This window comes from Condylostylus longicornis, unplaced genomic scaffold (assembly GCF_029603195.1).
Source record: "Condylostylus longicornis isolate FDR11 unplaced genomic scaffold, ASM2960319v2 ptg000160l, whole genome shotgun sequence".
Taxonomy (NCBI): Eukaryota; Metazoa; Arthropoda; class Insecta; order Diptera; family Dolichopodidae; genus Condylostylus; species Condylostylus longicornis.
In genome coordinates, this window is record NW_026578128.1 from 648802 (window position 1) to 666952 (window position 18151).

At 25.5% G+C, this 18151-nt stretch overlaps 1 protein-coding gene across 1 annotated transcript in view; it reads left to right on the forward strand.

Moving 5' to 3' along the window:
* LOC129616036 (roundabout homolog 2) overlaps positions 1 to 18151 on the forward strand; it is a 149408-nt gene that overhangs the window by 66945 nt on the left and 64312 nt on the right. The window contains exons 4-5 of the mRNA XM_055531470.1: positions 6194 to 6312; positions 17594 to 17783. Coding sequence (XP_055387445.1) covers positions 6194 to 6312; positions 17594 to 17783 — 309 coding nt within the window. The remainder of the gene's footprint in view (positions 1 to 6193; positions 6313 to 17593; positions 17784 to 18151) is intronic.

Sequence of the window (18151 nt, forward strand, 5' to 3'; positions counted from 1 at the left end):
AATTAATTTTATTTTTAATTACATTTTATTCTTATTGTTTCACTAGATTAAGACACAGTGATTTTGAAACAAAAAATAACTTCATTTTAATTTTATAATCTTTTTGATCATTTGTGGAAATTTGAAGAGAAAAATAATTTTCTAAGAAATTTAAATTAATTTATATATAAGATTTATGTATGTACATATATTATATAAGTAATTTTTCATCATTCAAGTATAATTTAGATTAAATATAAATTTAATTTTCACTAAAATCTTACGATAATTTTCTATTAAAATAATAAAAGACTAAAATTTTCTCAAACAAAAAAAAAAAAAATCTGATGTGGTCAGCACATAACCGACCGCAATGTGTATTGTCTAGTTAAGTGAAAGTGTTACAGAATATTATAAAAATGTCTGTTAAATACTTCTTTCCAATTTTTAGGACATTAGTAAGCTTATAGTTAACATACCTAGAAAAATGTAAATTTGGCTCTTAGAGTTTCGCTTTGTGATACCCGAATTCCCTGAAATGCTTGCCAGTTAGTTTTGGTAACAACCAGAACTCAAATATCAAATTTCAAGAAACTCCATCAATTCGTTCCGTAGATATGGTGAAAAATGTAAAATCGGCCCGCAGATCAGTTTTCGAGCTCTGATCTTTCCAAAAAATTTATATGTTCATAGTTTTCATACGAGGAATTCATATATTAAATTTCAATGAAATCGGTTGATTATTTCTCTTTATATACGCGAAAATGTATAATTGGCCCGTAGTAAACGTCTAGTTGCCGATGCCTGATCTTTCCAAAAAATTTATATGTTCATTGTTTTAATACGGGGAATTCATATATTAAATTTCAATGAAATCGGTTGATTATTTCTCTTTATATACACAAAAATGTATATTTGGCCCGTAGTAAACGTCCAGTTGCTGACGCCTGATTTCTTCCAAAAGCTAGGAGGTTTCATCGCCGGTAGAGCAAAACTTATATATGAAATTTCAAGTAAATCGGTTGAATATGTTCTTCAATATGCTCAAAAATGTAAAACAGGCCCGCTAAAAAGTGCAGTTCCCGAGGCCTGATATATACCAAAAGTTGATCGATCCGTGCCATGGTGGAAATAAACTTACATATAAAATTTCATCAAAATCGGTTCAGCCGAACTTGAGATACACGCGTGCACACACAGACCGACAGACGGACAGACCGACAGACCGACAGACCGACAGACCGACAGACCGACAGGTTGCTAAAAATAGTTTATTTACACTTCCCTACTATGGAGAAGTACGTTCCCACCGAAAACTCGATATGCAAAATTTGTTGCCATCACATAACCTACCTATTGTTTACACAATACGGTCGGTAAAAATTCAATTAATTTTCTAGTGAAATTTTCTCTTTATCAAATTTAGAGTCGCATATGTGTACATACATACATACATAAATATTTTACAAGTACCTATATACTTAGTTATAAATCTTCTTATTTTTTAATTTACAGTTGGAAAAATGATTTTCTTTCTTTATTCTTGGTTTAGCTATTCCTTTATAAGAAATTAAGATTCGTTTCTTATGGATTTGCTTCATTTTATTGCTTTGTTTTTATTTTTATTACAAATTTTTTCTTGAAAAAAAATCTTTGGAAAATTGTCAATTAAAAGTAATAAAAGATGACACAAAATTTACAGGAAAATTGAATAGAAGGAAAATTTCATTTTTCATTTCAGCATCGTTTTTTTTTTTTTTGTTTTGTTGTTGTTCTTTTCACTTAATTTTCATTGATTCTTTAAAATTTTATTTTTCAACAGATTTACGAAATTCCAATTAAATTTGAAAGCAAAGATTTTCATTTAATTTTTTCTTTCTTCTTCTTATTTTGTTTTTTTTAAATGATTCACTAATTTAGAATGGAATTTAACCTCTGCTCGCAATTAATCATTTTGTTAGAGAAAAACTTAATTTTCTCTAAGCAGAAAGAAAAAAAAACAAAAACAAAAAGATTTTCTTAAAATTTTGTAAGATTTCTTATAAAATATTTTGTTGTATTTTTCTTAAATATTTTAGTTTGTAAATTGGGTCTTCGTTTTTTAATACCAAATATAGTAGCGTTGGTATAATGTGAAAATTTGAAAAAAAATTTTTTTCAATAGTTTTCAATTGTCTCATCTGCATTGCATTTCTATTGCATTTTATATATACTTTCCCGATCATATTTGAAATATTTCGGAGTCGGCTGTTAAGAGAGAAATCAAATGCAATTTAAAAAAAAAATTAGATTATTTCGGTTATAAATCTGCAAATTTGAGAAATAATATGAGGGTATGATGGGTGTGACGTGAAGGTATGAGTAGGATGTATTACGTTTCGCTTTGAATACCGAAATTTTAAAACTCAAAATTTTTAAGTTCTTTGAGTAATAAGAAACCTTTCGAATTAAACTTTTTCAAGTTTAACAAATTTTACGTTTAGAAAATTCAAAATTTGTCGAGAAATTTACTCTCAATTTCATAATTATTATTTTTAACAGAATTGCTATCTCGAGAAAATTACTCAATTACGTAATTGATTGTATAAGAAATTATGTATAAAATACATTAGATATGTCTGGTAATTTTATCACATTTTTTAATATTAATTTACCGTCTCATTTTTAATGTATGAAATAGTTTCCAATGCATTTAAAATAAAAATAAAAGTACAAATAAAATAAAAAATTCTTTAAAAGTATTCCGCAGATTTGTGTTAGTAGATTATTATTTCTGGATTTTTATTATTTCTAGCATAAAAATTTTTCATTTGAAATCAAAAACTTTTAAATTAAATTAAAATAGTTTGCTATTTAAATAAAACTTATTAAGAAATTGGGAAAAATTCAAATTTACTGCTTACGATTAAGAATTTAATTAGAATTTATTTTTTTTTTAGACAAAATTATTATGTACTTTGTAAAAGATCTTATAAAACCAGCTGTCTTCTAACAATTCTCATATTCAATGTCTATAAAATTTTTGTTAGAATGTGAAGTTTTTGAACGTTCCAATCTAGTTTATGTCACAAATTAAAAACTCCAATAGCATTCTTATAAAAATTCATTAATTCTCATTTAATCAAAATAATTAAAATAATGGAATTTTTCCAGGAACACATTAATAACTTTTTGGTTCTTTGTTTTATTTTTAATTAAATGTGATTTTTAAAATTAAATTTTTTGTGATTTCTTTGCTTCTTAAATGGTTTAAAATTTAAAGACTTAAATTAATTAAGTTGTAAAATAAAAATTAATTAGTTTAATTAAAATACTAGAATAATTAAAAGAATTTACAAGATTTTATGAAACTAATTTGGTGATGGTACCTATTAGTTTAAAAATTTAACAAAATTCCAATTTGAGAACCATGCATTTTGTTGCGATCTATGTATATAGATATCAGGTATAACTGTCTATCAATATATAGACAAGGAAAGTATCAGAGAATTATAGATAATTATACTACTACTATATTGGTGTTGCTATTATAGAATCTTTAATTTTGAAAATTATTACAACATTGCACGTCTTTTAAAGACTCACAAGAGTATTCATTAGAATATTTAATTTCTTGCATTTTATATTCGTAAAATAGTTTCTACATTGACTGAGAAGAATACTTGTTGAACACGTTTCATATACTAATGTACAAAAATTTTAAGGGGCACAGTGTACTGCTATGCAAAATGACAATATTTTCTTGTCCTCAAAACTAAAAATCCTTTTAACAATGTTTTATTATTTTTTTGCAATTAATTTAAAAATAAATATACTTTAAAATTTAATTTATTAATGTTATACATATACAATAATAAAAAATTTTAAAATACAATTTTCTAAAATTAAAATTTATATTTGACCTGATTTTTATGAAAGATAGGTCAAAAAATTTCTACCCATTAATAATTATTTATTTCTCTTATATACAAACTACCCCTTTCAATGCAATAACCTGAAGAAAGAAAATTATGATATTGAAAAATATTTTATGAAAATTTTTTATTTTTGTTTTTTTGTTGTGCCTGTGCAAATATTTTTTTCCTCATTTAATTTTATATAATAAAACTCATTTTCCGTTTTTGAATATTTTATGTTTCAATTGAAAAAAAAAATTTCATTAAAAATTTTTTACTCATCTTATAATTTCATTTAGAATTATATAAGGATATGAGAGTTTTAATTAAAATACAGTTGTAGTTTTTAAAAATATTTTGTTTTCCATTTGAAGAACAATGAATAAAGGTTAAAGAATGCAATAAAAGAAGTCTAGTGTGTTGTCTTCTTATACCCCGTTTGTTTTGTATTTCTCTTTAGTAGTATTTTTAAATTCCACAAAGTTTGCTACTGCCAACTTCATTTTTAACGCAAAAACGTAACAACCCGTTTTATAAAGTAAGTAACATGCCTACAGACCATCGTTGGTCTAAAAAAATTCAGGCAAAATTTCAATATTATATGCACAATCTTTGATGATCACAAGAACTCACTTATTGTACGCACAATTGTGATCCATAAAAATAAAAAAAATAAAAATAAAGAAATAAGTGTTCGGGAACTACTGTCCAACTCCCTTGGGGATATCTCCGGCTTTATAGTTGGGACGGGGATATTTTAGGTGGGGAGGCTACAATAAATCAAAAATGGCTGCAGTGGCTCGTAGGGTCGTTCCTGCCCCACTCGGTTCCCTTGAAAATCTAAAATCTAATCTAATCTAAGAAAGGCAACTCATTTAGCAAATTTTCATTTGCTTCGTCATTTGACTTTTATAGATTTCGTACGCTTATCGGAAATTATATATATAAAATTATATAATAAATTATATTATTTGATAATTTTATAAAATTTTTTTAATGATTTTAGAAAATCCTTGACAAGTACCTTATAGTTAACATTACTTATTTTTTACCTGTCAATTTCATTTAAAAAAAAAAAAAAGAAAATTTCATGTATTTTTTTTCTTTTCTTCTCATTTTATCTAGTTTTCTTTCTTTTATGTAGGGTCCTTTGAAAATTTTAATTAAATTTCGCCTAAAGATGTATTTCATGCCCATTTTAGTATACACGTGGAATACCTTTACCTATACCTATAAGTTTATAACGCGAAAGGCAAAAAAAATTTAAAAAAAAAATATCTTTATAAAATCTTTTCAATATTGAAATTTTAATTAAATTTTGAAAATTAAGAGAAAGACAAAATGGAATTCAATTAAAAATATTATAAAAAAAGAGTAACAAAATATGAAATAAAAAGGAAACACAGAAATCTAAGCGTAAATAAAAATGTCAAATATTTGCAGTTGGACCTACTCTAGTTTGAGTTCATTTTTCATTTATTTGAGATTAAGGGAGCATTTATTTAATTTAATCTTATTAAAAGCTTGGTTGATATTCAAGAAATTAAAAATATGAAAGCAAAAAATTTGTCACAGAAATGAGAATGCATTGACAGTGATTGCGAAAAGTGTAAAAATCGGAAAATGAGCGAAATTTGCGCGAAACTTTAAATTAATTGACTATTTCTCATAATTCCGCCATATGGATTAATTAAAATCAAGAATTGAGTTATTAATATAATTGTTAACTAAAAGAAATTGTTCGCCCAAATTGATTTCACTAAAATTTAGATAAGAATAGAATTAAACTAATTCCAATTTGCAAACAAAATAAAATTCTATAGAAGTTTTCGCCGAATTTATATTCCTCGTCACCCTTTCCTTTATTCGAAATATATACTTAAAAATTCATCCCATTCCTTTACAATTAATACACCTTATGTCCTTCTGTATTTTCTTATACAAAATTTTTAATTGTTATAATAAAAAAAAAAAATGTTTTTTTTTTTTAAAAGGAAAAAATCAAAGTTAATTGCATTATAATTTTATTGACATTGTTTTTAAGCGTTTTATATTCCATATTTCTTTTGCCTACTCTACGCTAAAAATTCAACCTTTTTAAGATCAATAATAAAAAAAAAAGCTAGCAGTAATAATAGAAAAAGAAAATTATTTTTTTTTTTACCTTGGCAAATAAATTTTTCATAATGATTTTTTTGTTATTTTTCCTTGCTATACAATACTTATATAAAATACACATTTACTATCTATGTTTCGTCTTAAATTGTAACGTTGTTTTACTAATAAAATTAAATTCTTTTTTTTTACAATATTTACAGTTCTACGTGATGATTTTCGTGTTGAGCCTAAAGACACACGTGTAGCAGCTGGTGAAACAGCATTATTAGAATGTGGACCACCAAGAGGCAATCCAGAACCATCACTTATTTGGGAAAAGGTAAAATTTTCTTATTATTATAAAAAGTTTATACAATAGGATTTTCTCGTTTTTCTGATTTCACTTGCTTTATATTTTGTGTATTTGCTATTACACAAATTGTGTGTATGTATATAGTTTGTTACAATAATTATTTAAGTAAGTAGAAATGTTCAATAACGAATTATCTAAGAAAAGTAAACAAACGAAATAATAATAAAATAATAACAAAGAAGTAATTTTGAAAATTGTACTTGTTTCTTAAAAAGGAAAAATGGATTGGTATGTTATATCTGTTAAAGAGGAAAAATTGCAAGTGTTACCGTCGTCTTATAAAATATTTATTCGAAAAATTTGGAAAAGGAAGTGGTTTCTGTATAGAAATTCCAAAAAAACTTACAAAAACTTAAAGTAATGGCAAATTTTTAGAGAATCGCCATTTCGCAAGAAGCCTGCCATTAAGACAGCCATTTCTCAAACAACTGGGTATTAATACTCCTCAGATTCCGCTTGTATTTGGTTTGTGTGTGCAGTAGTCAATTCGAAGCGTTAAAAGGCGGCAATGGAAGTAATTTTGGGACTAACCTGACTGCATTTCGTTGTCGAGATGGTGGTGAAAGTGGCAATTCTATTGTTAGAAAAAAATGGGATGAAAAAGTTTGAAATGGGAGTGTCTCACCGGTAAGGTTCTGCTTCTTTTACTGCCTAGGGATGATATGGTTAGAAGATATAGCTTCGTGTTATATACGGATCGATCAGAGAACTGTGTATAGAACGTGTATATGGGTAACACTGTGGTGGTTGCCTGGACATGCGGGCGTGAAAGGTAGCGGGACGGCCGATACATTGCCAATGAAGGGGGCTAGCAAATCTTCTCTTAGCACGGAGCCCTTCTGTGTAGTCCGATCACATACTATTCCTTTAAAGCTTAGAAAGGAATCAGAGAGGAGGCAGTCAGAGTGCTGTAGAAATGTTCCGGGCTGCAGCACGCCCAGGTTTTTTTTTGGAGATTATAGTCATAAGTGATTTTATGAAAACTATAGGTTAGGGCAAGAACCGGATAAGAATTTTCACCGGTATCTTGACGGAACATTACAGGCTTAGAGAGATCACCTTAGCAGGCTAAGGCTTAGAGTTCAATTCATAATAGCTCTCAATATAGATTTCTTTTTAAATTTTCGAGAAAAATCACCGCGACAACACTTTCTTCTATGTTATAAAGGAAAACAAACTTGTTATTTGATTTTTAATACTTTTAAAGCTCCTCCAACTTCTATGATTCCATAAATTATTTCTCCCTTAACGAAAATTTCCTCTTCTTTTATTCTCAATTTTCTAATGTATATAGATTTTTACTTCGATCGTTATAATATTTACAATATACACCATAATGTCTATATACGAGTATAATACATACATATACATAACATTGGTACATAACCTGCATACGCACCATAATGCTAGTAAATTCTATTGTTATTTTAGAAAAACACCTTAAAGTAATATTTAAAAAAGGAAAATAATAATAAAAGAAAGAAAAGTATTTTAGAGAACAACAACAAATTTTCAAGTGGAAGAAAATGGGAATAAAATACATTTTTCTGATTGCTTCCTAATTTATTTGTACAGAAAATGTGAACAACAACGTCTTTTCCTATATTATGTTTTGTTGTTGTTGCTGTTATTTGTACATGTTGTAACTGTTTGTTTGTTTGTTTGTTTCTTTGTTATATCTACCAATGTTATTATTATTATTGTTCATCATTTCTGTTTTTCTTGTATGTGTGCTGTTCTGATTATAAAAATGCTACGTTCATATTTACTGTTTGATGTTATCATCATCACCATCATTATTTTCATCAGCAGCGTCATCATTATCATTGTTGTTATCATCATTATCATTGAATTTTCTCATATTTTTTTTTCATTTTATTTTTAAGAATATTTCAACCGTGTATTAAAACTTTCTCAATTGAAATTGAAATTTTTTTCCAATTTTCATTTTTCCGATAACAACAAATTCTTACAATTAAATTTGTAAGTTTTCTAGTATATTGAGTTTTCGATTTGATTGATGTATTGATATATGAAAAGTTTTTCATTTTTAATATTTTGTTTTGACAGTGTGCTTTTATAGATTTTCATTTGTTAAAACAATAATTGCCATTTTCCTTTCATTGTGTTATGAAGCAAAGTCTATACATAATGTGAAGGTTTCAGGCAATCAAAATAATTTCATTTTGATTAAAAGATTTTAAAACAATAAAATATATTTTTATTTAATTAAATCGAATTTCATTAGTACTATTGTTTTTAATTAAACAAAGGTTTTTAAGTACTCATTTCTTAATTAGTTATTGAAAAATTTGTTAATACGCTGAAATTCAAAATTTTTATATTGTTAATACATTGTTAATACATATGTATATATAATTTAATTGAGTTGTGCCTCGAAACTCAGTTCACAATAGTTGAATTTCACGGAAACGACCTTTAATGTTGATTAAAACCAATGTTTTTTAAAATAAAACATATCCCTTGAACAAGTTAAAAATACTGAATTTATTTACTTTTGTTCATGAGTCAAGGTATGTCCATATAATTATTGCATACTTTTAGAATGAGAAAAAGAAAAAATTACAATAACATTAACATATTGGTTGAATCAATGGTTAAGTAAGTGATTTTCAATTTTTTTCCAATTTTTTTTTGGAAAAGTGTTAAAAACATCTAATAGACGAAATTCTAGTAAAAGGCAATCACAGGCACTTGTACGGATATTATAATAAATTCACCATTTTTAAGTAAAATTTTATGCTTTTCTTTCAATTTTTCATCTTGATTAATTTGGAGAGTGAGTGTAGTCCAGATCACTTTAAAGCACTTTACCTTACATTGATTTACACACGCATGTTATATATTCTTCAGTATTAAGGAATTGTAATCTGAATTTTCATATTATATTGTTGCTGTATCCAGTTGAGGTTGCAGAAGGCTTGTAGATTATAATTTTTTAAGGGAACCGAGTGGTGCAAGAGGATCCCGCTTTCCAACAACAATTCCACTTTCACATTGAAACTTAAATGATTTCAGTTGGCTAGATCTTAAAATATTTTGTCTTCCATTTCTGATAGTCTCTATGCGAATATCTCAGTCACAATTTTTTTTATTATGTTATTTGTAATATATTTATAATTTACTAGAAAGTTATGTTAAAAAAAATATACGGTTACCTAATTTTCTATGATAGAGCATCCAACATTCTGTTTCCAACCTCTCATATTTTTTTTTTGGATCTTATTCATATTATTCATTTATTTGTTTTTATTCAAAATGATTTCGATTTCTATTATGTACATAAGTTTGCTATGTTTAAACACCCATACGTCTTTTGGGCATTTTTACTTTTTCTCTTCTATAATTTTTTCTTATTTTTTTTCGGAAACGTGCTTTTAATATGCATTATTTATGAGTTCCGAATACAAAAGACATAAGTATATGTATGAACGTTAGTAGAATAACAGTCATGTATAATCTTATTTTATTCTTGTTTCTTTGTTTTCTTCCAAAATTTTTTTAATGTCTTCTGTTGAGTTGAGTTATTTTGTTAGGTACCTACCATATTATACGTGAATGTAGTGTAGAAGGAGAGTGTGTATGTAAGGGACTACGACACATAATATATCACTTTTTTCTGTATATATATGTACATATCTACACATTTTCATTTAAAATAATCTTGATTCCATATTTATAATAATAATATATGCATAGAGAATACCTACTTACTTACTTAAATTTGTGGTATTGATTTTGAGACTTATTTTTTATAAAAACATAATTGAATCACTACAGGAGGTCATTTACATCAATAAATAGTTAACACGATTGTACAATATAGTTTATATAGGGTATATATCTAGTAGATAATAAAAACAAAAGGTAGGTTGCAGGTATATAGGTACACTGCATATAAGATTAGAAGCATATATTATAGATATTATAAATTTAGTTATTAAGGAAATTGGATTTTATTCCAATATTTCTATAGATTACGATGCCATGTAGTCTGATTATATATTTATATAACTGATCATATACAAAACATATTATGTAATTCCAAAATAATGAAATGGAAGTAAAAATAAAATTGATTTATTTGGTATTCGTATATGAGTATCCAAGTCACTTGGAGTCATCTAAATGATATACGCGCCTATGATACATGTATGAATTGGTAGGTGATCACAGTAATAGGCTCTCCTCTACATGTAATTTTATGAATTTTCAATGGATATTCTCTAACAATAATTGGACTCTGTAGAAAAAAAATATGTGTACAAGAAAACCTTATTAAAAAAAAAGATCTTAACAAAAAAAAAAAAAAATTTAGTTTATTTTCTAGGGAAATTTGTTGTTTGTGTAAAACATGATAAAACTAATTTAGAATTCATGGTGTATTCCATGTAATAATAATTAGAGATTCAATATTATAAATAGAAAAATTTTTTTTTTGGTTCCCGTATAGAACTCATAGTAAATCTATACATAAGTAAAATAGAAAAAAAAATGGAATTTCTAATTAAATTTTATTAAAGTTACAATAAAATTTAATAGGGTTTTTGTTTTTATGTTCTACGAATGCAAGCGCCTTCCACATAACCAAAATTGTAAATAAAGAACTTAATTTGGATTTCTTTTTTTTTTTCCAAAAATAATATTATTAAATTTTTCTAAGCTTTTACCTATAATTTTCTTGGAAAATAAAACTAATGTCTATTTTCAAATTTAGAATTGTAAGAGCCATTGTATTAGAGAGAGAGAGAGAGAGAGAGAGATAATAATTTTATCAATTCTGCGAAATTGGGTTTAAGAAACTTTTTACATAAATAGGCACGCATTTATATTTCTATTGAATATATTGAAAGAATAGACTTCTAATACAAATTATTTTTCGATTTTAATTTAATTAAATTGAATAAATTATGATTATGCGCTTATACGTAACATATGAGGTATTTAATCAAATAATTTTGTTTTCCAGAACGAATCAGTAATTGAATACATCGAATAATTGAGTAAAAACCACGTATAAAACATATAGAATCGATAGTAAAGCATAGAACAGGTATAAAATTATTCGATGTAATCCTGCTCTATGAAGTCTCAATGGTGCAAAATTAATAGAATAATTTCATATTATGCTCCTATTATTATATTAGGAGGTAATATTAGGGATGCTGATATATAGAGATTATATTAAATGGAAATGAGTAAGATTTTGGGTCGATATCCAAAATTTTTGACTTTGAAAAATCTCTGACTCAATTTTTTTAAATTCGACTATTTTACTATATGATTCTTCAATTCTAACTTGCGATTTTCTAAGATGTTATATTAATTAGTATAGAGGAAGTAATTAATAATTGAGGCGCTCAGCGCATTACTGCGTGGTCTACTTGCAAAAATGACATTTCGAAAATGTTGGATAGGCTACTAATGCGCTGAGCGCCTCAATTAAAGTACACAATATACGGTATATACACATGGAATTAGCTACTCTATTATTGTTACATACTTTAATATTATATTTTGGAAAGCCCTACTAACGTGGTAAAAATTACCTCAATAATTATTTAAAACTTGGAAAATTTGCATAAATAATTGCGTTAGTGTAATTTTTAAACCTTATTTTTAAATCTCTTTTACTTAAGAGTTTAAATACTTAATTATTAAAGCAGAATCCAAAGTCACCTTATTTCTAAGAATATAATATCAAACTTATTAAAATTTTAAAATATTTTCCAAAAGAGAATTTTTAAGGATATCCTCCGGAACACCTACGATTTTTAGGTAATGATCTTCTTTTCAAAAAGTTGGAGAAATCAGATGACAAACAAATTATAATTATTTTAATTTAAATTTTACCATTATAGGAATGGTGTATGATGAAAATTTTACTAACCACACCCAATATCTAAACCATTTTATGTGAATTATGTATATGCTATACGAAAATTCTATACGAAAACAGAAAAATTAAAAAAAAACTTATTAAATTCACTTTATTTAATTAATAAATTTTCTTTTTTCTTCAAAATAAATTCAATCCCTATAGGATACCTTAAAAAAAATTCAACAATGTCAACACTTTATATTATAAATGAATATAAAAATCTTCAAGTCATGCATATTATAAAATATTCTTAAATGAATGCATACTGTGACCATATCCTCTTTACTTTTACATCAAATTCAACCCATATTAAATTCAAATTTTTTTAATTTAATTTAAATTCATTTTAATTTCTATGTATACCATTCTCTTAATTAAGTGTCAGAAATCACGCAAAAATTTTCTACTTAATCAATATGCAAAACAAAAAAAAATTGTATAATTGTGTGTAGAAGTTTAATATATTATAGCATGCACTGTACTTGTATACTTTGTTTGAGTTCAAAAACAAAAAAAAAAAAAACAAAATTAAAATAACATTGAAATTAAATGGAAGCGAGAAGTGTCATCTCCAATTTTTTTGAGTCATACAAGACTGCATACTGGTTTTTGCATATATTAGGAACGATGCAATGAATATTTTTTTCTAATTGATTTCAATAAAAATCGTTTTTAATATGTGAAAATAAAAAAAAACAAGAACAGAGTGTATACTCGCGACAAAATATAAATGAAAATAATTTTTAAAAATAATAAAAGAAAAAAGCGAAAAAAAAATAAAAATAACACTTTAGGAAGCTCGTAGGTGTTTCCTTTATCTCAGCATCAAAAATATACAACAATAATAATATTCTCTGTCCTCGAAATCAGTTAAATAGTACACACAATCTTTTGTTTTAATATTAAAATCGAAATTTCCTTTATTAATATTCGAGTAAAATATTGTTAATTTAGTAAAATAAATTGCGAGTACAAAGAAAAATGAAGATGAATCATTCATGAAATGCAATTATAGGGAATTCGTTCTTTTTTTTTCAAATGTGATTGCAAATTTTAATTCGAGGCATCCGTTGTAGTACATTTCTAATTAAAATTATTATATTGTATATGTAGGTCTGAATTGTAATCCGTCGAATATTGCATATTAATTCGTGTGTCCGGGGGATTCAAGTTCAGTTACATTATTAGTACAAGTGAAATTAGTAAGAAATTTATATTTGAGCTCGACCAGCCTCAATAATGGTTTGATAGTTATTAGAAATTGATATTCGATAGTTGTGGGCTCAAAACTGTAAGGTGTTAGTTTCCTCTTTCGTTTTACTTCATGCTCCATATTAACAGTGAAAAACTGATCTCAGAAATTGCTTTCGGTTATATTCTGTCAAAATTATCACATGTCACTGAAATATACGCAGTCAACTGTTGAATACTTCTGCATATTGCTCGTATTTTGCGCTAAATCTGCATATTAAAATTTCAACTTTTTAAAAATTGAATGTACAATAATCTTGAGAATGGCGGCATGAGAATTTATCGAAAATACAGGAAAAAAAAGAAACAAATTTAAGAAATAAAGAAAATTGAAGTGCGTCTTAAATTATGCATTGGTTATGAATCTTTGCCAATTAAATAATCAGAATTATAAAATAATATGGATGGAAAATAACAATGCAATCTCACCAGACGTTTTCAGTTATTTGTTTTTCACTTCCACTTTTATTTCGAATGTTTTTTTTTGTTGTTGTTTTTTGTACACTTACACTGTTTAATTCTTTGTTTTTTTTTGGAAGGTCTTTTTTTTTTTTATTTTATTAAATAGAGTGTTAAAGACGACCCCATAAATTATTCATGGAGTCACGATATTATTATATACAGAATTAAAAATAATTGTTGGCGCACATATCGTAATGAAAGATGACATTTTAATGCTCCATGTGCGCACAATATATCATATTTTTTTTTTTCTCTTCTGTTGTTATTAATATTATTATTTATTACTGTTACTTGTCGTGTGTTGATAGGGTGATTTATGGAGTAATGCGTCAGCTATCTATTTGAGTTGAAGCGAATATAATTGAAATTAATAAAATATTTTGACTAATCACGGCTTGCTTAACATATGGTATGAGTCTAGGTGTTTTTTTTATCATACTTCGCTATTGGAAGGAGCATAAGAATGGTAAATGATATCGTAGATAATCATGAATCATATTCTTGCGTCATTGAGTTTTACCAGGTGGATGCCGAGTCTATACCGTACAGGTGCTCTAATAAAAAATCTAGAGTCCATATAAAATATTTTATATTATTGAAATTAGAACTTAGCAAAAATTTTAGATACATGAGTTTAGATACCCGGGAGCCGAAACTTATATTTCTTTTTGCTATTAGATTCTCCTAAATAGAATTGATTCAGATGTTACCGACCAAAAAATTCCGACCAACGCTTGGTGATTGTGACAGCGGGAATAAATACCATAGAAGGAAAAAGTATGAAATTAAAATACCACTTCATTGTCTCAAATTGCTTGACAATGTTCTTCAAAGTTTTAATAAATTCCGCTTTTAATTTTACAAGGTTAATTTTAACTGTTACACAAAATCATTTTCAGTTTGATCAGTTTTGCATTATAGGTAAAAAAGACTAAATTTTAGCAAATATTTCACTTAAACGCTTCCAATTCTAATTCAACTCTCCTTGCCATTATCGAATATCAAATTTGAAATCTTTCTAATTCACCCTGTTATATCGTACTAAATTTTAATTGTACATCGTTACATACTTGTACTCCTATTTCATTCTTACTCTCTTTTTATCACTTTATATAAAATTCTATATACTGCAAATACTGAAAATTTTGGTATTTTTAATGATTTTACATAAAATAATAAAATAAAATAATGAAAAAAAAAAATATATATGGGTAAGGGTCATTGAGATTTTTATTAAATTACACTACTTATGCATGAACTGCAATCACATACACATAATATATTGTGTGTATACAGAAATATGTGCGCACCATAGGGAAAAATTTATGTTCACATATAAATTCTATGGGTCTTGTACATTAAATATAGAAAAATTGGTGGATAACTCACGCATTTATATAAATAAAAAAAAAATATTATTAAACCAAACATTAAGGGTGGCATACATATTATTTTCAATTCATATAGATTTATGAATTTCATTAAAATAATATATAATATAAAAAAATAAATTAAAAAATATCTCAAATAAATATTAAGCATTTTAAATGCATTGTTTTGTAAAAATTACGTGATTCGAATAATAATAATTTCATCAAAATTATTTTTAATATCAAGTATCCAATTTAATAATTATTGTGTATAAAAAATGTGAACATTTCAATTATGACCACAATTCTAATTTCATTTCGATTAGCTTACATTTTTTTAGCCAAAATTTGAAATATATACGACTATTGAAGATGTATGTACAAGTTTTTTTAGTACGAAAATATGCTTCCTGTTTAAGATGAATTGGAATTTATAAAATTAACAGTTCAGTTTCGTGTAATTCATAATCTTAATATCTATTTCAGAAAGTTGGAGAAATAGACCCTACTTGTACTCTTATTTAAATTTTAATTGAAACAGAATTCTTGTAATTTTCCATTATCCGAGCACACCACACCATTGGGCTGCCTTTCTCTTAAACTTTCCAAGTAATCAAAATGATTTGGGGATTTCCAAATTTTTCTCATGAACAATCACATTTGAATATGAAATTTATGTATTTGAATCTTATTGGTACTAAATTGTAATTGTAAAATTTTCAAAATAATTTCTAAAGAAATTAATATGCACATGAAATATTTTTAAAATATAAAATAAATTTATTTTTTGGTTAATATTTACATGAAACTTTGTATAATATTGAAAATGTTATTTATTGGTTTTTATAATAATTGTTTTTGAATATTTAATTAATTTTAAAGTAGGTCAAAATTCTATAAATTTACTATCATAATAAATTCATTATGTATAAGCATTTATCATTGATCTATCGAAATTTTAGGCACATATTTTTTGTATTTACATATATTGATAAAAATGAAATTTTAAATTGAAAAAAATTTTAATTTTAAATTGGTTTTCTCAACATGCCGCCGCTATATTATAGCATTTACGTACAAAATATTTGCATAATATTAAATGTAATAAATAACAGTGAAAATATCATAAAAATCCGTTGGAAATTATTGCAATAATCAATTGTATTTCTTCTATATGTATATGATTAAATTGTTAATTAGATTACGAATTGATGATTTTATATCGTTATTTATTGTTTAATTAAAATATCAAATATTTTTCCAATATAATAATGGTGTGTGAGAGCATGTACAAAGAAATTTATAAAAAATAATACGTAATATAAAACAAAAATTGTTTTGAAACCGGAAATTAATGAAAGTTGACATTTTCGGTAAATTATAAATTAAATAATGCTATTAGTTCTTGAAAGCAACTCAGTATTATAGTGCAGTTAAAGAGATTCCGAAACTCTAACCAATTGTTTAGCTTATTTTAATTACTTAACTGACGACCGGACGATGTTAGGAGGCAATTTACATAAAAGAAATAGAACGATAATATTTCGTATTTAATGTAAATTGAGCACATCCTTGTATTAAGATGAATAATTTAAAGTTTCGCCTAAATTTATGCAACAAATATGAAAATTTTTCGAATCATTACAAATATTTATAATTTAATTTATTTTATTTATTTATAATTTTAGGTGCAAATTAATTCGTATTGAATTATAAAATACAATACTTTTTTTTGTCATGAGATGTCAAAAGTGTTATATTGAATAATGATGACTCTCATTGCCTTTATAGCATGTTTTTAATCAAAATCACAGTGTATTTTTGATTTGTTTGAATTTTCTTCCTTCTACTACGATATTTTCAGAGTTTAAACGTCAAATGCAAAAAAAAAATCAATTTGTTAGAAGTGAAGTTAAACCCAAAAGATCAAGTAAATACACTGATTTCATTTAATATATACTCGTACCTTCATATTTCACATAAACGTTAAATTCAATCTCTAATTTTATTTTAAACTTATGATAAATTCGTGATGAAAAATGCAAAAGTCAATTATTATATTAAGTATTATTCACTTGTCATTTTTTTTAACTATCATAACTTTACAACTATATCTGCTGTACGTACTTCATAATTTTACATGTTATATACCTTTACTATAGTTCAAACACACACTTTATTACAATAATATTATTTCAATTTTATATTTTTTTTTTTTTTCATATTATTTCTTATTCTTATTATTATTATTTTTGTTTTACAGGATGGAGTACCAATTGATCTAGATGACTTTAGAAGCCAATCACATGGAACTCTGTCACGTATTCGTGTTGTAGATGGCGGTAATTTATTAATAAGTGATGTCCGACGTATTGATGAAGGAAAATATAAATGTATAGCACAAAATATTGTTGGTACACGTGAGAGCTCATATGCCAAATTAACTGTTCAAGGTGAGTACACTTATTATTATTTTTTTTTATTTATTTTACATATAGTTATTAAATATATCGTACGTATATGAAAAATTAAGTGTTTTTGAAAATATGAATATATTTTTATATAAGTATATGATAATATAGTAGATAGTTATATAAAACGATAAAAATAGATGTTATGAATAAGAAAGAAAGGAAACAAAAAAAAAAACTATGTAAAGTAAATATTTAATATAGACATAAAAATTTTAAAAATTTTCTATATTTTATGCATAAGGGGCTATAAATACTCAATTTAAGTATTAGTGATTATTACATTTTGTCTTGTAAGAAAATAAGGAGAAAAATACTATATAACAATAATTACACTATATATAATATAA